The following is a 27357-nucleotide window of genomic DNA, read 5'->3' as shown; positions in this document are numbered from 1 at the left end:
AGTGAAAAAATGATGAAAGTTTTCGCACGTAAAAAAATTTATTTTGTTATGTTTTCGAACTTCCACTGCAATGGGTGTGAATCTTGAATTCTTCCTGATGATTCTGACAAAGTTTGATGAATTTATTTGTAAAAGTATAGACACTGGAAATTAAAATTTCCTGTTATGCCTCTCCTGCTCCAAGTCGGCCCGTTTGACGTCCTACCCCCCTTAAGAAATTACCATTTGGGATTTAAACTCTGGTGGATTTAAATCGAACTCCATTAGTTGAAAGCAGCACAGTAGTTCCCTCCAGTAACCTACTTCATTCGTTAAACATAAGTAGTGATGATTGGTTATACACTAAGTAATGCAGATCAGTCATTTCAAAGAAATACATAGTTTTGCGGCAAATATTGTTAGGTTAGTTAAGTTTGGAGACTGAACGCAGCTCAAAGTCATTTTAGGTAGGGTCGGAAGTACAGAAGATACATGCGAGGTAAGTTTTTAGTTAAAGATAAGATATTTAATCTCTAAATGTAATTTTTGCAAGCTTCTTCTGTTTAACTACGGCAATAACAAATGGGAGGAATGTTGGCGAATTAGGCTCACAAGTGTGTTTCAGTAGCAAACACACACACACACACACACACACACACACACACACACAAACACACACACACGCACACGTACGAACACAAAATGGCAGGAAGTGGTGATGAATCGTACAACGTAAATGTTATTTGCTTTCCCTAGGTGATAAATAATAAATTTTCTTTCCCTTACTGCCCTGACGGAACACTGCGAAATACAGACCTCAGATAAAGAGTTGAGCAGTGTCCTTCGAGAGAGACTTACTTGGTAAGCCACTCAGCGCCGCGCCTGCCTCGGAAGTGTGACTCAGGCTCCATTAACATGTGTTCCTGTGTGTCGCAGCGCAATGCGTCTGGCCTCTGGGAATGGAGTCCGGCGCCATCCCGGACAAAGACATCACCGCCAGCTCCTCCTTCGACAGCGGAAACGTGGGGCCGCACGTCGCCCGGTAAGTGTCAAACGTGCATGGTCTCTGTGCTATGCAACAACTAACTTTCTCCATTAGTATTCAATACTTTCCCGTGGTGTCCCCAGGGTGTGCTCAGACAAATGCCGGATCGTTCCTTTGGAAAGTAAGCTGTTGATTTCCTTCCCAACCTTCCATAATCTGAACTTGTGCTTCGTTTCTAGTGACGTCGTCGACGCGAGTCCTAATTTACTTCCTTAATATTCAGTGCATACGCTGTTTACTAATTACATCTCTATCCATCCGATCAGAAATGGAAAGCAAAAATGGCAGCTACGACAAAGGATTTGCGAAACAGTGCATTCCGACCATTCCAATGAAACACACTTGATCACAAAATATTTTAAACACCCAGCTCCTTGTGAGGATGCTGCTGGAATGAAAATAGGATTACGCTGCTGTTGCGGTCATGTATTCCTTATTTTACTGTCGTATCAGTTTAATAAATTATACTTTGCAAATGAAAAAATTGATAGCGGCTGACACAGAGGTTGATAAGCTTCCATTTTGGAGATACGTAGGCCAGAAAATATGTCAAAGGAAAGGAAAACTACACTTACAACATCAGTAGGTGTAGAGAAAGCTTTTGACGATGTTGACTGGAATACTTTCTTAATATCTAAAAAGAAAGGCGATAAAATAGAGGTGGCGAAAGGTTGTTCGCAATTTACATAGGAACAAGACTGCAATTACGACAAAGGACATGAAGGGAAGCAGTGAGTGAGAAGGGAGTGAGACAGGCTTGTAGCCTATCCTGGATGTTATTAAAACTGTACAATGAGCAAGCTGTGAAGGAAAACAGGGAGTGATCTGGAAGGGGAATCAATGTTCAAGAAGAAATAATAAAAAATTTGAGCTTTGGTGATAGCATTGTAATTCTGTCACGGATAGCAACGGATTTGGACGTGCTGTTGAGTAGGACGGATAGTGTCTTGAAAATAGGTTATACTGTAAGATCAGTGTCGACAAAAGCAAACAAGGGTAATTGAATGTAGTCCAGGCCATTCTGAGAGAATTAGAGAAGGAAATGAGACACAAAAAGCAGTAGAGGAGTTTTTCTATTAGGGCTGCGCAGAATAACTAATGATGGCCAAAGTGGTGAGCATATAAAATGCAGACTGACACTAGTTAGAAAAAAAAAGAAAGTTTGTTAACATCGAACGTAAATCTAAATCCTAGGAATTGTTTCTTGACGGCATATGTCTGTAGCATAGCGTTGCACGGAAATGAAACGTGGACGATGAACACTTCAAAGAAGAAAATAGGACCTTTGAAATTGCAGAAATATTCAAGAATGTTGAAAGGTAGATGAGTAGATCGAATAACTGTTGAACAGCTGCTTAAAAGAATTAGAGAGAAGAGAAATTTATGCCACAGCCTGTTGTAATGGCAGCGAAAACTCCGCCTATGTTTTGAGTAATCGAAAAACTGCATTACCACAAGAACACAGGCAAAGAAGTAAGCCCATTTACTTCGCCAACAAAACAGGAAAACGTACCACAACTTCAAAACTATGACATGTTGTATATTGTGTAGCACAACAGCTACCAAAACAAGAGGACAATAATATAATGTAAGTTAAAAATAAAAATAGAACCCACTGATGATAGCACAAAAGTGCTGAAACATGAATGGGTGAAACAAAAGAAAAAAGGCGTCTTGCATAAGGCGGAATTTCTCATCCCCATGGCCTCACAAGGATTAAGGGCACGTCGCCGGCAAACAGCGCTTGGTAGACACGAACGGAAACCCACCCAAATTCTAGCCAAGCCCGACAACGCTTAACTTCGGTGACAGTCATCACTGCAGATGTGACAGAGTAGATATCCAATGCGTATTTTTATTCGCTCATAAACTCATGCTTCGCGTATTAACATAAAAAGGAGACAGAACCATTTCTCTATGCGACGACACCAAGAATATGGTCACCATCATTTCAATGAAGATGACTACTTATCCACCAGTGTTATTTAGCACATATTCTGCAAATTTTTCTTATATGACTATTGCTAGATGTTATACGTTGCCTGTGCAACAATTAAAATGAGTGTGTGTCCAGTTTGTTTAGGGAGTTTTCATTCAGATTCCATCCTGCTTGACTGAAGAAGTTTGTCAACGTGTTTACTGCTGTACATCGAGCTTCTTTTAATACGGTGCTGGGACGATAAGTCAGTATGTTGCAATTTTTTAGGGGGACTTAAATAATACACATAGGCTTGTCAGTTGAATCATCATGTTCAAACCGAGAGAAACAGCTGTTATACTGCTTTTTAAACATTTCTGCAACAACTACACGCTGTATTTAAAAGATGGTTACGAAGAAATGAAGTGCATTGTGACATACAAAACAGTCTTTGAGAAACACTTCCAGTAATTTACTCATTGCTGTTTTATTTCAGACTAGATTTTAATTGCTTCAGACGAAGAAATAAAATTCTTCACAAGTTCCCGACATAGTGTACATTTTTAATCAAATTCAGATATTGTGGTAGGTGCTGATGAACTTTCTCATAAGTGCACTGCATATTTATTTACTCATTGCGCCTTTACTTCAGACCAGATTTTAATTGCTTCAGACGAAGAAATAAAATTCTTTACAATTTCACGACATAATGTACATTTCGAATCAAATTCAGATATTGTGGTAGGTACTGATGAACTTTCTCATAAGTGCACTACATATTTATTTAGATTTTATGTTATAGTTCCAAGAGTCAGCTAATAAGGGTTTTCAAGTGAGACGGAACGTTTGATAGTAACGCACTGTCGGCTCCACCACACAGACCCTCCGTCATCTGGAACACCAACCGCATAGTAACATCACGTGCTGCTCCTTCCAAACCCACAAGGAGACGAAGCGCTCTCGGGGGACACGCTGATGGAACAAATGTCGTTATTCCGGGGTGTGCTTTTATCACCGTGAAACATGGTAATAAGATGGGAGGCGGCGGTTTAGGCCCAGAGCGGGAGAGATGGCAGCTCGCGGAAGAGAGTTGCCGATATTGCGCTAACGACGTAAAAATTCGCACGTAAGCGGCGAGATTAAACCGCGGCAGGGCGCTCCTCCCCCCAACCACCCCTCTCCCCCCCCAACCCGCCCGACTGCCCTTACTCCAGCCCCTCTCGTGGTGGTTGCTATGACGACACGGCAGAGTGTGGCGCGCGTGGAATGTGCGCGGAATGTGAGGCTAATGAGAATCTGGCCTTCTCCGTACTCTGTAAGCGGCTGTCTACCTCCTGCAGGTGCAGTAATCGCGGCACACAGGCCATTTGGTGGACAACATAATTTAGTCAAACATTTCCGGCATTCCTCACAGTGGGTGCGGTTATTGCTTAGAGAGGACACAGCGGAACGGACATTTTATGTATCACATGTTTAACTGAATTAACTACTATAAGGAATTAAAACCTCAATTTATATATTCATCATCATTCTAGTTCCTGTCGCCTGTTGCTCACTGTTAAGCTATGTTTCTCTCTTAACTTTCTGTTGATTGTTTCTTCCCGCACAGCATTAACGCTGCAAGGTGGAGAGTTGCGTCTGAATGCGTCATTCCTGCTCGGCGTATTGGCAAACACTGGTCCGATACATTGGCAAACGTGAATTTTCGATGGTTCTACACATTCTTTTCGGCTGTTGTCTGGCTGGTTCCTTAGAAACACAACACTCAAACAGCTAAAACACAGACACGAATTGAAGAGGAGTTACACTAAACTGCCGACGGATTCATACACCATCATCGTCGTCTTAGATTAAAGTGACTTCTTTGGTGTCAAGCAGGGCACCAAGTCACATAAGCAGCTGATCCGTGATGGGCAACACTCAGCAGACGAGAGACAATGTAAGTGGTATAAAGGCAGCAAGAAGAAGAGGAGAGGGAGAAGGATAGATTCTTTGCCGTTTTTGATGGAGACAAATACTGCTTTCTTGATGTATCCCAGTGTTAATTTTAAGATGTGTATTTCTGTTTGCGCTAAAAAAGGTCGCTTTTAAAATCATCAGGACGTCTCAGTTCTATCAGACGTACTTCCGAATTTGTTGTTGTTGTTGTGGTCTTCAGTCCAGAGACTGGTTTGATGCAGCTCTCCATGCTACTCTATCCTGTGCAAGCTTCTTCATCTCCAAGTACCTGCTGCAACCTACATCCTTCTGAATCTCTTGGTCTCCTTCTACGATTTTTGCCCTCCACACTGCCCTCCAGTACTAAATTGGTGATCCCTTGATGCCTCAAAAACCAACAGATTCCTTCTTCTTGTCATGTTGTGCCACAAATTCTGCTTCTCCCTAATTCTGTTCAGTACCTCCTCATTAGTTACGTGATCTGCCCATCAAATCTTCAACATTATTCTGTAGCACCACATTTGGAAAGCTTCTATTCGCTTCTTGTCTAAACTATTTACCGTCCATGTTTCACTTTCATACATCGCTAGTCTCCATGCAAACACTTTCATAAAAGACTTCCTGACAAACTTCTCGTCTTCAGAAACGCTTTCCTTCCACAGCCAGTCTACATTTTATATCTTCTCTACTTCGGCCATCATCAGTTATTTTGCTCCCCAAATAGCAAAATTCATCCACTACTTTAAGCGTCTCATTTCCTAGCTTAATTCCCTCAGCATCACCTGATTTAATTCAACTACATTCCATTATCCTCGTTTTGCTTTTGTTGATGTTCATCTTATATCCTCCTTTCAAGAAACTTTCCATTCCATCATCCGAAATTACTGAGATGCAATATAAGAAAAGTACTTGTGTCAATAGCTGTACTTTAGCTAACGAGGTAACAGCGCGGTCTATGGGCTCCTTGTCACGGTTCGCGGGGTCCCCCCCGCCGTCGGAGGTTCGAGTCCACCTTCGGACATGGGTGTGTATGTGTTGTCCTTGGCGTAAGTTAGTTTAAGTTAGATTATGTAGTGTGTGAGCATAGGGACCGATTTCCTCAGCAGTTTGGTACTATAGGATCTGACCACAAATTTCCAAGAAACTTCTACTTTATTTCTTAATCGGAAAGAAATACAACAAACCACCCCCGTTTGTTTTATGTTGTAGTTCGTTTTAAGTACGAATCGTAATACACATTGTTTTTAGTGGCACGTCTCTAAATAACTGAACGAGATGGGCAGTTGTAAGAGACGGACTCTTTATCCATAAGGGCATCGGTTCAAGTCCCAAGCCAGATTTAAGTTATCAGACTTTTCCATAAATATCTTAGACTAGACGCCGGGACAGTGCCTCTGAATAGTTACGGCCAATTTCCTCCCCCCGTTCTTCCCACTTCATGATTTTGACCGTCAGCAATGAACTCGTCGTCGACGTGATGTTAGAACTAACCTTACACTCTTCCCTTTTACCACAGTATGTAGGTGGTTTTCGTTCTGATTTCTTATCATGATAAAGTAAGCCTAATGATAGTGTCTTGTGGAATGAAGGGTCTGGTGCACATTGTCTAAGATTCAAAAACGTCAGTGTCGGACTGTAGCATTTCTACAGTAAAACCTCTGGTAGTTGAGAACTCGTTTCCGTTTGCAAGAGAGTGAACAAACCTCTAATCCGAAAGAAAAACATTTTCTTACATTAGTGGCAATTTTATTCGTTTTGAATGCGGAATATGCCAATGTTGATGTGTCGCTCCGCATGACGACTGACAGATTAATTTACATACCACGTCTCATAGGTCACATTGCGTGGAGGTACCATGTATTTACTTGATACCGGCTCCACAGTCGATATTCGCCAGTAGCAGCAAATGAACGAAAAAAATGTATACTCTATAACAGACGATGTTTCATGTAGACGACGTTTTAGGGTTCCGTACCTCAGTTAGTAACAACGGGACCCTTACAAGACCACTTCGTTGTCCGTCTGTCTGTTAGTCTGTCTGCCCGACTGTTAAAAACACTTTCTCTCAGGAGCAGGTAGTTGTATCGAGTTAAAAATTAAGTCGAATACTAAGATCAGTGGTCCCTTGGTGGTGTAAAACATTGAAGCATCCAAGTAAGTGCAATCAAAAGATACGCTCATTTACGTCACATATTTTAATACTCGCAAACTCACTCATTAAAATCTACAGGATATTTCCCGTTGGCCTAGAATAATTAAATTTGGAAAAAATGGAAGGTCTCACAGTAAAATCAAAGGAAAAAATCCTAATACTGTACATTTGTAGCTACATCAAATGAAAAAAAAAAAATTGGTCATATCTGAGTGTTCGTCCTATAAGAACCTCTTTTCTCAGGAACGGGTAGATGTATCAAGTTGAATTTTAGGTCACATACTAAAGTTAGGAGCTCTTGACAGTGGAATAAATGTAAGCTTCTACATGAAAGCAACTAAAAGATATTGCCATTTGCCGTCCATATTTTGATACACAGAACCTTAGAGTACTCCTCATTGACCCGTTGTTCTTGTGGTCTTCAGTCCAGAGACTGGTTTGATGGAGCGCTGCATGCTGCTCTATCCTGTGCAAGCTTCTTCATCTCCCAGTACCTACAGCAACCTACATTCTTCTGAATCTGCTTAGCGTGTTCATGTATTGGTCTCCCTCTACGACTTTTACCCTCCACGCTGCCCTCCAGTAATAAATTGGTGATCCCTTGATGCCTCAGAATGTGTCCTACCAACCGATTCCTTCTTCCGGTCAAGTTGTGCCACAAATTTCTCTTCTTCCCAATACTATTCTATACCTCCTCATTAGTTATATGATCTACCCACCTAATCTTCAGCATTCTTTGTAGCACCACATTTCGAAAGCTTCACAGTTCAAATGAAGCAAAGATCCGAAAAATGTCAATTTTTAATTATATCACACGAAAAAATATTTCTTTTGTCATTTGTTATCCGATTCAAAGTTGAAATTGAAACAATCAGTAGTTCTAAATTTAGGATGACTGGGTCGCAATGGCAAAAGTCATACACCAGGCAAGGAATGACTTTATTGCTCTTATGACGCGTTTGGGGATTTATTCATCATCAGATACCCAGAAGCGATTACTGCACGAAGATATGTCGTTTCAGGTTGTGTGTGAAACAAACATTTGCTGCAGATGATTTATCGTACAGATAAAACTATGCAATCACTGCATTCAGCTGTGGGTATCGAAACGGAACAATTTTAAATAGGGCATCAAAGCCTATCAATTACCAGGTTGAAACGCGAGCTGTTACGCTAGGGAATGCCGATACTCTGAGACACGGAGGTCCTAGACGTACAAGGTGTACTGTGTTAATAACATCTCGATACGATCATGAGTTGATCCTGCTTATTTTTGGTATAATCTAACCTTGAACAGCTCTACAAGACAGCTATTCCCAGACTGGAGACAAGAATTTCGCTTGCTTAAGTTTCCGCCACCAATATTCACCTGTTTTCCTGATGGTGTACTCAAAATGAAACGCACTGAATTGTAGAATTACTTGGCCATGGGAAGAGTGCATTTTTATATTCAACAGAAAAATACTGACGAATGAAGTTCGAGGAAACTAAAAAAGAAAATTACAATCAACTGAAGATCAATCATTGGCTACGAAGCGCGTTGCGATTCGTTGTAAAAGTGAAAATCTGTGACTCGTAAGGGTTTACTCTTCGACTGCGCTTTCATTTTAAGCCAACAGCAAAGGATATACTCACAGAAGGACATAATACAATAAAAAATTAAAAAAACCTCAATTCTGAGACTATCGCTTACAGGTCAATCTACATCGAATAAACTCACTTGCGCTGTCCATGTAGTTTGAATAAGCTTGGGACAGTGGCGCTCGAAATAAGTGGTTCATTTATTTATCTGTTTTAATATAAATTGACACATCTAAACTGAAAACAGTGATGACTTTTCGTAATGTACGCAACAGTCTATAACTGTATCGGTATTCGACTTCACTTTATTTGTTCCTCCGCTTACTTCGATGGCAAAACTGCATGTAAAACACACAAATAACTACCCAAATACCCAACATCGTCACATGCGCTATTGAGAAACCTGCGATAATAGTTGTAAAGTGATTTGTTTCATTACATATAAGAGGGAAATCTTTAATCTGAATATTGGTTCAAAACATGAATTCTTGCTACACTTTATATAGGCATGTGTCTCAGTCAATTTTCCCGTCCGCATCTACTGTTTCTATGTGTGATTAGAGATGTAAGCGGTTAAGTTGCGCCTACCTCGAGACGTATGAAGACTGCGAGTGCTGTTGTAACTTCTAAATGTGTACCTAGTATGGATATTCCTGTTTGTTCAATCCTGAATTGCCTAATTCGCCGCTAAAATAACAAATGAAGCCAAAATACTGACGGATCAGAGTAATATACCATCTTCTCGAAATAAAATGTATTTACAACAGTTTAGGGTGAGATATTCGTACAGAATGGAGACTAAATGGTGACAGACACCGGTATCATTCATAAAAGATCGCAAACTCAATTTGCATGTAAGCAAATTGTCGATTTTTATTATTATTCGCAAAACATTAGCAGTACTACGCCCACACAATTTATATAGACGGCATTCCTAATGTTAACATTCTTTCTCTGAATAAGTGTAACACACCACAAAGCACATAGTACAGGAGTCAATTTTAAACATGACAACTCGACCTACGACATTCTGGTCTCACTTGACACCACCTTCCAAACCAGTAATTATTTCTTAGTGTCCTTTAACGTAGCTTTTTAATTTCTCGCTCGTCATTCCGCCAGCTAGTGCAATAAACGCCATGAGTTATTTCTCCACTACAATTACTGTCTCTGTGTTCCTTCGATTTTGCATTCATTTTATTTTCTTTGGGTATAGTGCATACTTATACAATAGAAAACACAGAGTACAGTACTTTATATATAAGGTTACGTCTGCCGCCTAGCATAGATGGCATAAATAATAGAAGAAAGCTGTAAATAATTAACCAAAAAAACTTCCGTCAACAACGTTTATGCAGGATAGTGGATGCCTATGAACGCCGAGCACAATACAGATGGTCTCGTTTTGCTAACCACCACAAATAACGTTAGTTCAGAACGAAAATAAAAAAAAATGTATCAGTCATACCTAGTTTACGTACGAGGTGGACATTATCGAGTATAACTGCCTTCCTTGTAACGTTGTTCGGAACGAAAATGAGAACAGCAGTAGGTCTTTTTTAAACAGCATAATGTACTTTTTATTCGGTGCTCCACTTGCACTCTTCAAGACCTGTTGAAAAACGTATCGAAGTGTTTCATTTATGTAAACATGATGTCAATAAAAAAAGCAACGCAAAACTGACTGACTTTCCTGTAATAGCACACAGTGCATGTACCCCGACAATGTGACTCGCCCACTTGCTGAAGTTGACACTAAACAAACAGAAACACAACGATAATGCAAACCGGTCAAACATTCAACCGGCTTCATTTTAAAGTTTGTGTGAGTACAATGTATACAAACGAAGAGAAAGTAGGAACGGCAGTCATCTATGCAAACTGTAAACATTTTCTTTGCATTTCCATTTGTTTACAGTCAACTCCAGGAAATGGACGAGTTATGTTACCCTGGATGCCTTGACTGTGTGCTTTTACAGGGAAGTGAGTCATTTTTGTGTAATGTTCCTAACAACGTCGTCAGACTGAAATGTCACTCTGTAGCGAGTGTGTTCTGATATGAAACTTCGTGGCAGATGAAAACTATGTGCTGGACCGGTACTAGAACCCGGCAGCTTTGCCTTTCGTGGGCAAAGGCTCTAGCAACTGAGTTACCCGAGCACGACTAACAACCAGTCCGCGCGGCATTACTTCCACGAGTACCTAATCTCCTACCTACCCAACTTCACAGATATTCTCCTGCGTAACTAACATTCCTGTAAGAAAGGAGGTGTGGGTGGTAAGAGATGACGTACTGGCGGAAGTGAAGCTGTGAGGACGAGTTACGCTCGGGACGCTCAGATGGTGGAGCTACATACCGTGTCAAAATGTACCATTCTCGTAAAAATGTCTTTCTTAAACTTACCAGCAGATTTAAAACCTTGTGCCAGGCTAGGACCCGAACACTGGACTTTCACTCTGTGCAGGCAGCTGAGCTCCCCAAGCACAACTCACGGCCTCAAGGCCTTATTTCCGCCAGTACTACTTCTCCTACCGCCCAGACTTCACAGAGGTTCTCCTGCGCAATTTGCGGGAATGGCACTCCGGGAAGATAGCCACTTTCGGAAGTATAAGATACTGGCGAAAGTATAACTGTGGGGGATCTGAGCTGTGTCGCGTTACCTCAGTAGGCACAGCACGCGACCGCGTTAGGAGGCAAAGCTTACGGTTTAGAGTTTCGGTGAGACACACACTTTTAGTCTGAAAGGAAGTTTATGTGAACAGTGCACTGTGAAACGTTTTTGAACAGCTCTTTAGGAGAGACAGTGAATTACAGAAACAAAAATACGGAGCGCTCTTTAAAAAGACGTACTGTTGTTTGAATCTTCGTAACAAACGAATTTACAAAAATGGTAAATATGCTGGTTATCTCCCTCTGGTAGCTAAACAACATTTGCCTGACCCTTTTTAATTTTTCTTCTCAACAATTAGTTATTTCTAGTGATCAAGATAAATTCGACATCCTATATACCGGTACGTAAATTAAGCGTCCTGCATTCTCTAAATGAAAAACGAAATTCCACTTCGAGTGAGTCATGAATTCTTTTTCTTTGCAGATGACGCTACTAAATGGTGTCTAAAGAAAACGACCTAAAAAAGGAAACCGAAAAACCTAAATTCAATTTATTTTGTCAGAGCAAGAAAGATTTAGAAATTACCGCGCTGATCCTTCTTTAAGCGATTCCTAAAACTTGCGTCACCGAGAAGCAAATTTGTCTCGTGAGCCAACGGAAATTGGCCAATAAATGACACACTGAACAAAAATTGCTTGTTTGTGGCGACGGCGGTGCTTCTGCAGGAATAACAGCAATAACGGCGACGAGAGAGGCTGCCAGGGCGGAGCAGCGCTTTTTCCCCCCTGTTCCTTCCTTCCTTCCTTTTTCTCTCTTTTGCGACGGACAAATTGCTGCGACTCGCGAGGAGGACCGCCAGCCACTTGTGGAGCAGAGGGTAGCACAGGACGCTCGCACGGCGAGGGCTCCGCGATTAGCTTGTCCCCCGTGCCACACGTCGCCGGCAAACAGCCCCACCAGGTACCAAACGTACCCTGACCAAGTCGCTTCTGCATGCTCTTACTATCACTGCTACTCTGAGTGGGGAGAAAATCCGCTTTTTATTTTAATACCGACTTCGTCACCAGGGGTATAACGATGGCAGTACTGCTGACAGGTTAATACAAAAATTTTCTTCACTGAAACTGGGTCCTCAGCTGCAACAAATTATTTCAATGAATTGTTACTGCCTTCATCTGTCATTTACTCTATTTGTGTTCTGTCGCACGATTTCCCATTTTAAAGTATATGTACAAAAATTAAGCGGTGTCTCATGCTACATGCAGCGACAAATATGGTATAAAGTGCCATCACTGAATTTTATACAGATATTTCAAAAATTGTCCGAGACAGACATTATAAAAAGAAAGTAAAATTAACAAATGGCTCTGAGCACTATGGGACTTAACATCTATGGTCATCAGTCCCCTAGAACTTAGAACTACTTAAACCTAACTAACCTAAGGACATCACACAACACCCAGCCATCACGAGGCAGAGAAAATCCCTGACCCCGCCGGGAATCGAACCCGGGAACCCGGGCGTGGGAAGCGAGATGCGGGCTAAATAGTAAAATTAACAGCTCCATGTGGTATCAAATCACGGTCAGAAAGTACTATTAATTAAACTACTGGCCATTAAAATTGCTACACCACGAAGATGACATGCTACAGACGCGAAATTTAACTGGCAGCAAGAACGCGGTGAACGCACATTGGAAGTATGTATTCGTCATCGCCATACTGGCGTATCACCCGGCATGATGGTATGGGGTGCCTTTGGTTACACCTCTCGGTCACCTCTTGTTCGCATTGACGGCACTTTGAACAGTGGACGTTACATTTCAGATGTGTTACGACCCGTGGCTCTACCCTTCATTCAGTCCCTGCGAAACCCTACATTTCAGCGGGATAATTCACGACCGCATGTTGCAGGTCCTGTACGGGCCTTTCTGGATACAGAAAATGTTCGACTGCTGCCCTGGCCAGCTCATTCTCCAGATCTCTCACCAACTGAAAACGTCTGGTCAATGGTGGCCGAGCAACTGGCTCGTCACAAGACGCCAGTCACTACTCTTGATGAACTGTGGTATCGTGTTGAAGCTGCGTGGGCAGCTGTACCTGTGCACACCATCCAAGCTCTGTTTGACTCAATGCCCAGGCGTATCAAGACCGTTATTATGGCCAGAGGTGGTTGTTCTGGGTACTGATTTCTCAGGATCTATGCACCCAAATTGCGTGAAAATGTAATCACATGTCAGTTCTAGTACAATATATTTGTCCAATGAATACCCGTTTATCGTCTGCATTTCTTCTTGGTGTAAAAATTTTAATGGCCAGTAGTATACATATGACTTGTTGCAATGCTTGATGCATCAGTAGCAGATATAAACCCTGTGCATTGTGGGATCGATGTAGTAAGGATTTTGAACTAACTGCACCAATGTCCACCAATATGATGTGAGGTCATGGCATAAGAGTGGATGTACCGCACTTGAGCTATTTTCCACCAGGAAGAAGTCTTTCTCCTACAAAATAGATAAATAAAGAATATGAAAAGTAAACTGAACAATACATGGTTACGTCAACTAACTCTGATTTGAATTTTGTGCCATGAGCTCCTTTCTCTCCAACCGTTTAGCACAGATTGAGTCTTTCTACCACCAATGTCAAGACGTGGTGGGGAGGGGGAAAGTCGAGGGAATGGACAGAAGGCTGGGGGTTTCCCAGGAGAGGATGGGGGTAGTTAATTGGTCAATTTAATAAATTAGTCAAATAATCTGAAATCAAAAGTGCGCTTGTATCAGAGAGGTGAAGGAGTGGGAGGATGGGTATTTCCCAGAGGGGATGGGGGAGGGGAAGGGGTGAGGGTTTCTGAGGATGGGTTAGCTGAAAAGGTCATAAATCAATGACAAGGTGTCATAAAGCAATTACCACAACAATAGATTAATGGGAATGGCAGGGAGGATAATTTACCCTTTAATGTATGCAGACCACACAAACAAAATGGCGCAGGATCGGTTTCATCTGACTACTATGAGCCAGTAGTCGATATAAAATGTTTGCCTATGAACAGCATTTAAGTATGACTCGCTGCTTATGGTACTACAGTTCACACTGAGTACTATTCACATCGAAGCGTTTTATAACAGATGCTGCATAGAGCATTGAAATTGGAAATCATCCTCTTCTACAGGTCTGCAAACACAGGGTTTTTCTATTGGGGAGTACAGCTGAGTGATTGGCCTCAGAGAATGGAGAGCTACAATATCGTCGAACGTGAGCATCGTAAATTCGCTCTTCGGCGATTTTTCGTAAGCCATATGTGTACGATGGAGATGCAAAGTGACTTTGCGCGAATTTTGATATTCCCATATCCTAATCTGTTCCAGACCCCCAACACCGTTTTGAGATGGGTTGAAAACTTCAACAAAACTGGCTCTGTAATGAAGCAGAAGCTACCTGGCGCTTTCAGTACAGCACATAATACGTCGAGCGAGTTACGGGAGTCGGCAATACATAGCCATAAATGGCTGGTTTGCTAGGATCCTGCGAGCGCTACATTAGATACACCAAACCATCTTCTTCCCAGTACTTCGCAGTGGCAGTTGGACAACGAGGAGAGCATACTCCCAACAAAATGGTGCAACTGTACACACAGTTCTTAATTCAGTGGTTCATTTACGGAATAAGTTTCCAGGACACATTATCTCCAGACATGGCAACATTCACTAGCCTCCTCGCTTCCCATATGTAAGCTTAGTTGGCTATTTTGTGGTGATTTAGAGGAAGAGAGCGTTCGTATTCCACACAAGATGTCAATTGCTACTACACCTTCTCAAGACCAGTTAAAATCAGCCATAAACGTAAACATCCAACATCTGAGCGACGTGATCTTAAAAACATGAATTAAACAATGCAATTACCTACATAAACAATGAATTGTCAGAAATAAAAATATTCTTTAAGCAAAACTGTCAAGTACATCTTATTTGAAAGACATGCTTTTCCGTTCAAGGAGCCTCTGTATGCACTTTTAGTATCTATGTTTGGGCTAAGATCAGGAACTACTGTAGGGATTTTGGTACAATTGTTAGTAATAGACGACTGATTCATGAGGAAGGTTTGTGTGTATAGTTTATAAATACTTCGTGCAAATTGGATGAACTATGAAGAATTAAATTCCACAGCACTGTGAAAAAGATGTCATTGTCATCTACCGCCGAATGACAGATATTGTTTTAAGGACGATCACAAGCCAAGACTGCTGAAAAAGCATTCTACTGGGTGGCCTGTCTTCTGTCTTCATTGGATCTTAAGCTTTAAATTTGGATTAAACACTGGTGGACAACGCGCAATAAACATTTTAAAGCATCAGATCCGTATATTTTTCCCTCCATGAACCATGAATCTTGCCGTTGGAAGGGGAGGCTTGCGTGCCTCAGCGATACAGATGGTCGTACCGTAGGTGCAACCACAACGGAGGGGTATCTGTTGAGAGGCCAGACAAACATGTGGTTCCTGAAGAGGAGCAGCAGCCTTTTCAGTAGTTGCAGGGGCAACAGTCTGGATGATTGACTGATCTGGCCTTGTAACATTAACCAAAACGGCCTTGCTGTGCTGGTACTGCGAACGGCTGAAAGCAAGGGGAAACTACAGCCGTAATTTTTCCCGAGGGCATGCAGCTTTACTGTATGATTAAATGATGATGACGTCCTCTTGGGTAAAACATTCCGGAGGTAAAATAGTCCCCCATTCGGATCTCCGGACGGGGACTACTCAAGAGGACGTCGTTATCAGGAGAAAGAAAACTGGCGTTCTACGGATCGGAGCGTGGAATGTCAGATCCCTTAATCGGGCAGGTAGGTTAGAAAATTTAAAAAGGGAAATGGATAGGTTAAAGTTAGATATAGTGGGAATTAGTGAAGTTCGGTGGCAGGAGGAACAAGACTTTTGGTCAGGTGAATACAGGGTTATAAATACAAGATCGAATAGGGGTAATGCAGGAGTAGGTTTAATAATGAATAAAAAAATAGGAGTGCGGGTTAGCAACTACAAACAGCATAGTGAACGCATTATTGTGGCCAAGATAGACACAAAGCCCATGTCCACTACAGTAGTACAAGTTTATATGCCAACTAGCTCTGCAGATGATGAAGAAATTGATGAAATGTATGACGAGATAAAAGAAATTATTCAGGTAGTGAAGGGAGACGAAAATTTAATAGTCATGGGTGACTGGAATTCATCAGTAGGAAAAGGGAGAGAAGGAAACATTGTAGGTGAATATGGATTGGGGGGAAGAAATGAAAGAGGAAGCCGCCTTGTAGAATTTTGCACAGAGCATGACTTAATCATAGCTAACACTTGGTTCAAGAGTCATAAAAGGAGGTTGTATACCTGGAAGAATCCTGGAGATACTAAAAGGTATCAGATAGATTATATAATGGTAAGACAGAGATTTAGGAACCAGGTTTTAAATTGTAAGACATTTCCAGGGGCAGATGTGGACTCTGACCATAATCTATTGGTTATGAACTGCAGATTGAAACTGAAGAAACTGCAAAAAGGTGGGAATTTAAGGAGATGGGACCTGGATAAAATGAAAGAACCAGAGGTTGTAGAGAGTTTCAGGGAGAGCATAAGGGAACAATTGACAGGAATGGGGAAAAGAAATACAGTAGAAGAAGAATGGGTAGCTCTGAGGGATGAAACAGTGAAGGCAGCAGAGGATCAAGTAGGTAAAAAGACGAGGGCTAATAGAAATCCTTGGGTAACAGAAGAAATATTGAATTTAATTGATGAAAGGAGAAAATATAAAAATGCAGTAAATGAAGCAGGCAAAAAGGAATACAAACGTCTCAAAAATGAGATTGACAGGAAGTGCAAAATGGCTAAGCAGGGATGGCTAGAGGACAAATGTAAGGATGTAGAGGCTTGTCTCACTAGGGGTAAGATAGCTACTGCCTACAGGAAAATTAAAGAGACCTTTGGAGAAAAGAGAACCACTTGTATGAATATCAAGCGCTCAGATGGCAACCCAGTTCTAAGCAAAGAAGGGAAGGCAGAAAGGTGGAAGGAGTATATAGTCGGAATGATCCGACAGGCGTAAGGGTCGTTGATTACAGCCCTAGGTTCCACTACCAGATGATAGACGCGAGCTACAACCTAGTCCGTAAACGACCTTCCATTCCGGACGTGGTAGATAGTAAGGTGATAAGATATTTTGGTACAGAATTAGTATTTAGGGAGTGCGAAGGGAAATCCGGGAAACGAGCATCCAGAAAACTGAGCTCATCTTGGAGTGGCGCTATAGTCGCACTGCCAGATCTTTGTTTTCTGAATGTTAATAATAACTCTGAGTAGTGGGATCCGCAACAGGTCGAATTAAAGAAAGGTATCGAAACAATTCAGAGGCGGGCTGCTAGATTTGTTACCGGTAGGTTCGAACAACACCCAAGCATTACGGAGATGATTCGGAAACTGAAAAGTGAATCACTGGAGGGAATGCGACGTCCTTTTCTAGGAACATTAGCGAAAAAATTTAGGGAACAGTCATTTGAAACTGACTGCAGAACGATTATGCTGCCGCCGACATACATTTCGCGTAAAGCCCGCGACGATGACATTAGGGGGGTACTGAGGTATACACACAGTCGTTTTTCCCATTTCTGCGTATAACGGTAAGGGAAATGACTGCTAGTGGTACACTCACCACACGGTAGGTTGAGGCGTATGTGTGTAGATGTAGATGAAAACAATATTTGGAAGGAAAAAAAATCTGTAGAATCATGTTGGAAATCTGGAAATCTGAAAACGAAAAGACAGTAAAAAAGCAGATATGTGATAAAAAAAAGTCTGTGTAACTAAGAAAATGAAAAATGACCACAACTGTATCTACGTGTAAACTTTCTTGCTTCATTTTAAGCCCTACATATATTCCTAGATGTTTCCAACATATTAATTAACACCCTGTATTACTAGGACTTCCATGGATTATCTTAACCCCCTGATTTTATGTGTAGACAGCATGTTTCTCACTTTCCTTCAGCTCTATACGGGCAAATAAGCGATCGAGTGGCAATAGTTCATGGACCTGCGCTCTTATGGATGTCATTGCCCCTACAAAACACCTGTTCGTTGACAATTTTGTTCTATTCTTACCACCAATGGTTTGCTTAGCGTGGAATAAAATATTGGACTCAACTGCTGCAGTTGTTATGCTACTGAGAAAATTGCGGTGCATCCCTGTCTTCTTCCTTTCCAGGAACTAAAGAACGAGATTTATCAAGATGTAGCAAAGAGGAGAACTTCCTCCAGAAAAATAACACGCACCAGAAATAAAATGTTTGTGCTTCGCTGAACAAACATACTGCTATCGCCCCTTTGTGCCGTAAATTTGCCAATCAAAGAATCGAAGTTTGGACTTTTGTGTTCCTTTGAAGCGTTCGCTTTGTTGTCAAAAAATGTGCCCGGCTGGTGTAGCAGTTGAGTGACGTTTGAGATAATTCCATTTGAAAAACGACGGATTTACCAGAACAGATAAGGACTAAAATCGCACGTTGACGGTATCCGGTATTCTTTCGCCCTTGTCGGTCAGCCGACGAACCACACGGTCTTTGTGTCTCTTTTGGCTCTTTCTCTCTCTGGCGACGACTGTCGAGCAGGGTGTGGGAACAATAACACTCAAGCAGCTCGCGCCGCAAAGGCGGAGAGCAAACAATCAGGCAGCCACTCAGCGGCAGACGGACGGAAAAACTAACAGAGCGACCGCAGACCGCAGGCCGCAGGCCGGCGTGAGTCTGCCCTGGCGTGGCGTGGCCGGCGCGCCTCGCCGCCGCCAGCAGCAGCGTGGGCGGACGCTGAGCCGGGCACACAGTGTTGTTGCAGGTGCCCCGTCACGTGACTCACCCTGCGCAGGGCTCGTCTTCGCGAATCTTTCCCGACGGGACGGGACGCGGTGACGGAAGGGCTGCTTCCTGCGTCGTTGCGATATCCGCATTTCAAGCTACCAGTCCTCTACTTTAGACTTTGGCCGCATATACCGCGTTCATCATAAGCATAAGCCTGATATAAACATTACATGATGTATCCTCCCACTGGGAGCTCATTGGATTTCGTTTCACGTGAAGCAGAAGCCACGCTGTCTCGGGTACGGTCGACTACGATAGTAAGGATGCGTTTTGTGTTGTGCGCTACACATACGTAGACACAGTGATAACATGAGACAATGGCTTTCTGGAGCATTTCAAACGGTTCAAATGGCTCTGAGAACTATGGGACTTAACATCGGAGGTCATCAGTCCCCTAGAACTTAGAACTACTTCAACCTAACTAACCTAAGGACATCACACACATCCATGCCCGAGGCAGGATTCGAACCTGCGACCGTAGCGGTCGCGCGGTTCTACACTGAAGCGCCTAGAACCGCACGGCCACACTGGTTCTCTAGACAAATCCATTTCTTGGCCCCAGGTCAGTTCTGTTGGGTTCAGATTGCACAGATACTGTGGCAACTGTAAAAAATGCAGCATTTGTACGGTGCGGTAAATGGCGTAAAAACTATAATTTTCCATGTTTGTACGACGCTTATGACTCGCTCGTGTGAGGTCAGTGCTGTAGTATAATACAATGGACACAGCCCAGATCAACAGTATTTCATTTCTCACTTTCGCAAAAAAAAAATTATTTGTAATGTTTTCTTCATCGAAACACTTTTTTACGATCTGTTATAAACTATCGGTAGTTAATAATTTATATTTGTAGTGAAAACTAAAATTTTGGATGCAATATGCAATTAGAAATAAGAAAACATTAATCTGTCAGAAAAACATGATTATGTGTGTGTTAATTAGCATGTATTTGATGATTTCTTTGTTTCAATTATGTACGTATACGCATTGCAGAAAAAAAAAGATATTGAAAAATATCAGCACAGCGTTCTTAGAATCAGCCACGCACCCCACTTAAATAAAGGCTTTAGATTTAGTAAATGAAGCTCCTGGGAACGTTTCAAAACTGGTTTGTCTATAAACTTGTGAAAAACATTAAAAACAATCTGTTTCTCACCTCTGTTTAACGGTGTTCCACGCGGATTTCAGTACGGAACAGGAAGCGTTGTCAGCCATTTTCACAGTACGCATGAACAGCACGACAATCAGAGCACAAGGAGCGGTTGTATGGACTGCGACTGTTGACTGCTCTTTGAAATAAGAAACGCATATGTAAAGTGATTAAGAAAAACGTTGATGGCTGTTAATGCATTATAATGTCTTCAAGTTTCATTTAAAGTAACAAAGTAATAAGATATCTGGCACAAGTAGGACCTACTTCCAGCAGCGTAACAACCCCAGTGTACATGTACTTCGACTGCTGACCAATCACCGCGTTTGTGTACGTCGGTTTTATTCTCAATACGTCGAAACTTCCTGACAGATTAAAACTGTGTATCGGAGCAAGTCCCGAACTCGGACCCTCGCCTTTCGCGGGCAATGCACTTATGGACTGAGCTGTCCATCAACGATACAAGTGCCGCCCTCACAACTTGATTTCTGTAGTACCTTTCTTCTAACTTCCAAACTTCGTAACATGGGGGATCGTTTCCAGAACATGTCTTACTCTGTAACGGAGTCTGCGCTGCATTGTCAGAATTGAAACTGCGAGGACAGGTCATGGAACGTGCCTGGATAGCTCAGCTGGTAAGAGAATTGCTCGTAAAAGACAAGATGCTGGGTATGAGTCTCTGTCCGTCATAGTGTTTTGGTCATCTGGTAAGTTTCAACCCAGCGCACGCTTTTTGCAGAGTGAAAGATTCATTCTGGGAATTTAATGCAGTCACTCATAACTTTTCTCCACTTTCTGTCGTCTTTCATTTAAATACGAGTATCATTTTCATCTTTCGAATAGTTTCTTGTTTTTTCTTTCTGTTCAGCTGGAAACCCTTTTGAAATTTGATATCAAATTCGTTGACGTACTTTTGCATAATGTCTCTTGTTTCTACAAATTCCTTCAATTTCATTTTTTTTTTCGGGATACACTGGCTGCAATTTTTATCTCTTGCAAACTAAGACTGAAGTTTGACGTGTCTATCACTGCTCATCTCCTATACTTTACATAAAAGCCTAGTTAGATTCTTTCTTGTGCTGTCAAACCCTTTTCATTTTCTCGAATGTTCTCGAGGTCGTCAATCCCTCCTGATCTAAACTCTTTACTGTCACTTAACTCTTTTTAGAAAGACTTTCGTCACTTCTCTTCCAACCCATCCATTACTCCCAAAGCTACTCGAAACACATACTATTAAGTTGAACAGGTTTTTTTTTGTGCTTAGCATTTTCGAATTTCTGGTTTTCATATTGCTTGAAAGTATCTCGTTTGACTACGTGTATCTTTAGTCAGGTGGGAACAACTTCCGGTTTCGCAACTATATCTCCATTCGTTTCAATTTCAGTCCATTCATTTATGTAACATATTATTCAAGTTTACCAATTTATCACTTTTCCGTTATTTACCAAAAATATACCTTAGATTTTCTCACTCTGTGATATCATTCAAGACGATTGTTTGTTCCTTTCTTTTTGTGAAAAATGTTTTTTTCGTCAGAAACTCTATTCCAGGGAAGAAATCAGTAAGTGTTCTGTGGCATTTCGAACGCAGGAGAGAGTTCCTGGCAGAAATCGGATTGTAAGAGCAAGTTATGAGCCTTATCTGTTAAGAGCATTGCCTACGAAAAGTAAGAATCTGATTTGAGCCCCGTTCCAACATATATCATTAATCACTTTAAATTTATAATTATAGTACTCTGCTTTATAGCGAAAGATCCACATAGCAAGTTCCCAGCTCTAGTGGTATTTCCTGTTATTCTAAATATCAGGCTTTACGCATACGCAAGTCTATTTTGAAAAATTAATTTCAATATTTTGTATACTATTTTCAGTAATAGTTACCTATTAAAATGATACACTATTTTAAAAAGCATTTTCTGAAATCGCTCCATTTATTCACTTCACTGTTAAGATTGCAGCTTGACACTCCCTGAATGCTTCGTAGGGCGACTTCAGATTCATATTTGGGCGAAGATGGTGGCTATCGTCAGTTCGGGGTCATTGCTTCGACAAGAGCATGGTTGATTTACTTACTCATAGTTGTCCTCATAAACTAGTTCTATATTTCTAATTCCCTAGGTGTTTCTCTGTTACTTTACTATCCAGAGAGCTAGTCTGACGATGCGCTGTTTTATGTGTTGTGGCCGTAACGGCAGCAGCCTTGTTGGTCTCCCACCCGCTCCTTCTTACATTGGTCTCAGATCCTTCTGTGGTAGCTCACCCATTAAAATCTTATTTTTCAGTGAGATTACGCGGGAATTTTCGATAACATTGGTCAATCGAAGCAAATTACTACCCTGCAGTCGACCCCTGGTTAACCACTGTATTTTGCAATCATATTCATTGTAGTTCATATGAATATTCTGCCAGTGTTGCTACCCTTTAAATTCGTAAGTTCATGTGTCCTTTTGCAGTAGGAAATATCTCTGTTCACCGAAGGAAAGAAAATAATAATTAAAAAAAAAGAAACACAAGCTGAGGCGGTACAGTCTGTGAGATACTTGAGTCCTGTGAGGAAGAGTAGGACTGAAATTCCTATCCTGGCGTCCGGAGTTAGATGAATTAAATTAAAGCAGTGTTTTAATCCCGTATATTCGTAAATTATATTAACATGATTCTCATACCCCTTTCATTCTGTCCAAGTTCTAATATCAGCTGTTTTGATTTCCTCCATTATTATCTGTAGAACTTAGAAGTATCTACGAGCAGTAAACTGAAACTACCAATATACATAAGTATACCCCAAATATTGTCCAGAAGTTCAGATATTTTATCTCGTTTCATATATTAAATTTCGCCCCTTCCAGGTACATTTTTATTTTGACACGTTTCAAATAATATTCCTGTTCGAAGTTTCGTTCCGAAGATCAACTGCCTGCCTCAGGCGTTTTCGTTGTTGTTTCTGTTCTGCCACTTACTCTTTAAGTAGGTAGAAACAGTTGGACCTATGAACTGAAGGGAAGATACGGTCAGCAGCTCAGATCTGTGCGTAATGTACAACAACTAACGAGAATGCCTACACGCACAAAAAAATGGTTATTAAACATGTAACGCTAATGTGTTCATTCTTGGTGGTCTTCACGATTCTTCGAATTTTTCACTAGTTTTAACTTTTTCTCATTAAATTAATACATGTTTAATCCAACAACCATGGATGTGTTGATCCCTGTTTTCCGTGGGTCGGTAGGTGAGTAGCAAATATGAATCAAAAATCGCCACTGGGAATTTTGAAGGCAAGTGAATGTGATTCGCACTGGAAAACGAAACAGTCAATGAATTTCGAAGTTTTTCCCCACACGCTTAGCTATGGTTCGGATCTAAGTTTGTGGAGTAATCTATCAACTGGAAAAAAAAAATTATTTACAACGACAAATTTCAGCACCGTTCACTGTTAAAAAACAAGAATGAAAATTTTATCGGTAGTTCACTTTCCCCAACTGTCTTCCTACACCAGTGGTCGTTTATGAATCAGTGTGATTTAGACGGTAATATTGTAATTCGAGGAATCGTGATCTGTTCAGCAATTACTAGAGGCAGCTAAACTCGTCGCTGCGTAACGAAATAAGATAAGCTAAAGATTACAGTCGAGGAAACGATAAGGGAGAGAGCAAACGTCAGCAACAGATATGATTTCTTACTGCTTCCGGGTAACCAAAACCTGCTAGCGGTAATTTCGTTATACAAACAATAATAATAATTCAATGAAATTTCCTGGCATACCTGAGGCATTCGTATAACATCTACATAAGATTTCGTGCTTCATTTAATGAAGTTTATTCAGAGGTTATAATTTATTTGCAGTTATTATTGACAGTGAGAGTTAATTTTCAAATTGCTATGTTGTGTTTTTAGACGTTTTACTTGTAATACTGGAAGTTAAGAAAGGTATAAATGGTAAACTAGTTCAAAGTCTTTGTCAGTGAATACTGTTGAACTACCACTGCCGGTCCGGGTGGCCGAGCGGTTCTAGGCGCCATAGTCTGGAACCGCGCGACCGCTACGGTCGCAGGTTCGAAACCTGCCTTGGGCATGGATGTGTGTGATGTCCTTAGGTTACTTAGGTTTAAATAGTTCTAAGTTCTAGGGGACTGATGACCTCTGAAGCTAAGTCCCATAGTGCTCAGAGCCATTTGAACCATTTTTTTTTTTTTTAACTACTACTCTAGATGGTCTACCTAAGTTGAAACGTTGAGGACAGTGATAGAAATTGAACTTCTATTACGTGCGGTAAAGGTTTCTGACTAATATTTCACAGCATTTCAGGTACGTCTCACATTTCACTGCAGGATGAAAGATTAATTACAGAAAAAATCGTAGGCTGTGGCTAAATCGCTTCGCAGCAGTATCCTACCTTTCAGGAGTTGCTGTCCAGCAATGTGCGCAAGAGAACTGAGAAGTTTCGAAAGTATGAGAGATGTATTGACAGAAAAGAGGCTGTGAGGGTGGGCCGTGATTAGCGGCCGAATTGCTTAGTCGGTAAGGCAGGGTTCCGTGTTGGGGTCACGGTGCGGCACCCAATTGTTATCTGTCACCAATATTTAATGAATGAAATTCATTCTTACTGCTTCCATGGTTCTAACGTTTTGGGTATCTCTTAGCTGCCCATTAGCTTTCCCCACTAGATAGGCTGAAATAAATAGTCCCGAGATGATGTACTACATCATGCAGCTGGAACATTACGGATCATGTACATTGAATCACTAGAAGAATCTTCCTTATTGGCTCAGAGCTTTAAGAGTTTAAACGTGACGCAACGGGGAGTTTCAACGTTTAAAGCTGAATAACCCTGTGGTATTGCGTAGAAAACACATGCAAATAATCCCTAGACAAAGACATGGCAACATCTTAGATTGCGAGTTTCATAACAAATTATTAACTGGCATCTACGAGGCAGGCTTACGTTTCTGTATTGTATGTTTACATAACTCAGTAATTAACATATGTTTGATGCTAACTTCTTCGTCTTTGAAAATGGGATAATGCTTTGCCCCGCAGTTTAAATATTTGGCCGGTTTTTCGACAATTTCGTTCGGTAACTTAATTTCGCTCGGTAATTACCTGGCAGAGACCACAGTAACTCTTCAGAGCTCATAATACGGTCTTTAGTATAGGTATCTTAATGAAAGGCATAATTACCACCACCTTGTGGGATGTTTTTTTCATGAAATTGTCAGCCTCTGGACTGCTTACCACAACGTTCCTTGACAGCACTTCCGTCTGTCTCCTGTGCGCTATTTGTCTTTCAATGTTTCAAAACAACTCTACGTTTCTTTTATATTTTTTTGTCACAGGTTGCGCGGAAGGCGTTATTAGCACGTAAAGAAACCACAATGGCCGCAAAACTTTTTAGTCACGGTTTTTAACGGTAATTGTTGCGCGCAGAGGTCAACGACTTCCTCCAAACAACGAGGAGCGGCAGATAAAACGTCGGTAAACATTAGTTCAGCTTGGCCGAGCGTATAAGTACCCAGGCGGCCGTAACATTAAAGCCACGAGGAGCGGGAAAAGCAGCAAATCCTTCCAAGAGAAACGGCCAGCGAGCTTACACATTTTACCGTGGCGCTAAAACAAGTCCTGTCTGGAAACATGTATGAAGATATCAAGATTCTCTTACCAGCCGTATCAGATTCACTTTAGAGCTTAATTAACTTGCCCGTATGTGGGTCTGAGACGGCCAGTTAACAGGTTTTAAAAAAATGGCCCGTGGGTAACAACTTGTTTTGTTCGTGATCAGCATTTGTTTCGTGCTACTAGACTAGCATGTAATACGCTACTGAAAGGAAAGAGTTTCCGAATGGAATTTCTCGACGCTCACGATAGTGGCTGTGTGTTTCAACTACCTGTCGATTTTTATGAATAAAAGTACTTTGAAGTCCACTTACGAACGGACGAGGATTACCGTTCTTCTGTTGAACTGAAAAACTAAATGTAGCAAATGGAGTAATGGAAATTTGGACCACATTTATTTCTTTTTAGTCGTATAAAATACATACTTAAATGCTGAAAAGAAAGGTAGAATTCTGCTTCATTCTAGGCTTTACGAAGGGACAGTAAATAATTTACACGTAGGCCTACTATAAATATGATGGTACCTCCAAAAATTGTGCTGTTCAAGATTTACAAGCATTGTGGATGGTTATTTATTTTCATGTCTTACCACTCTATTCCTACTTTTTTCTTAGCTTCAAATTAAAAGTTTTTATCTGTTATAGTGTGTTTTTCACTTGTGCGTGTGTCCTTCTAACTGCTACGCAGTTACCACCAGCACACCAATTCCCCAAAATTCTTAGCGTTCAGAAGTATCACCTTGGCTAGTTTTTAACAGTAATGTGAGTCTACACAGTTACATGTTCGGTATATGGATGTTTTATGTTGATGTTTCTTGTTGAATTTTCATTCGTTTATTATATTACTGGGTGTCGTGACAACTCATGGCAGTTACAAAATCACGCTGTACAGAGCCGTTGCATTGCCTTGTAAATAATGAGTAAAAAGCAGTACTGTAATATGAGAGGTGAAACCAGTCATTACGAGTTACATTTGCTCACCTGTCAGATTATTTAACAGATTGACACGCATGTAAACTCTGGTTACACGATAAAAATCCAAAGGCCGTAAAATCAAATAAATACATAGGAATTAGAATTATAAACAACTTAAATTGGAAGGATCACATAGAAAATATTGTTAGAAAGCTTAACCAAAGACTGCGTTTCATTGGCAGGACGCTTCGAAAAATAACAGATCTACTAAAGACAGTGCCTATACTGTGCTTGTCCGTCCTCTTTTAGAACAGTGCTGCGCGGTAGGAGATCTGTGGGATCCTTACCAGATAGGATTGATGGACTACATTGAGAAAGTTCAAAGAAGGGCAGCACGTTTTGTGTTATCGCGAAACAGGGGAGAGAGTGTCACTGAGATGATTCAGGATTTGGGGTGGCCAACATTAAACAAACGCGTTTTCCGTTGTGATAGAATCTTCTCACGAAATTTCAGCCACTAGTTATTCCTCAGAAAGCGTAAATGTTTTGTTGACGCCGACTTACATAGGAA

The 27357-nt window shown here is 41.2% G+C and overlaps 1 protein-coding gene across 1 annotated transcript in view; it reads left to right on the top strand.

The window, feature by feature from the left end:
• The window catches only part of LOC126244898 (discoidin domain-containing receptor 2-like), a 215222-nt gene that overhangs the window by 104526 nt on the left and 83339 nt on the right, over window positions 1-27357 (top strand). The window contains exon 3 of the mRNA XM_049948277.1: window positions 916-1021. Within this exon, the coding sequence (XP_049804234.1) occupies window positions 916-1021 (106 nt within the window). The remainder of the gene's footprint in view (window positions 1-915; window positions 1022-27357) is intronic.

This window comes from Schistocerca nitens, chromosome 1, assembly GCF_023898315.1.
Source record: "Schistocerca nitens isolate TAMUIC-IGC-003100 chromosome 1, iqSchNite1.1, whole genome shotgun sequence".
Classification (NCBI taxonomy): domain Eukaryota; kingdom Metazoa; phylum Arthropoda; class Insecta; order Orthoptera; family Acrididae; genus Schistocerca; species Schistocerca nitens.
The sequence above is the reverse complement of the archived record's forward strand: the minus strand, read 5'-3'. Positions and strand labels throughout refer to the sequence as shown.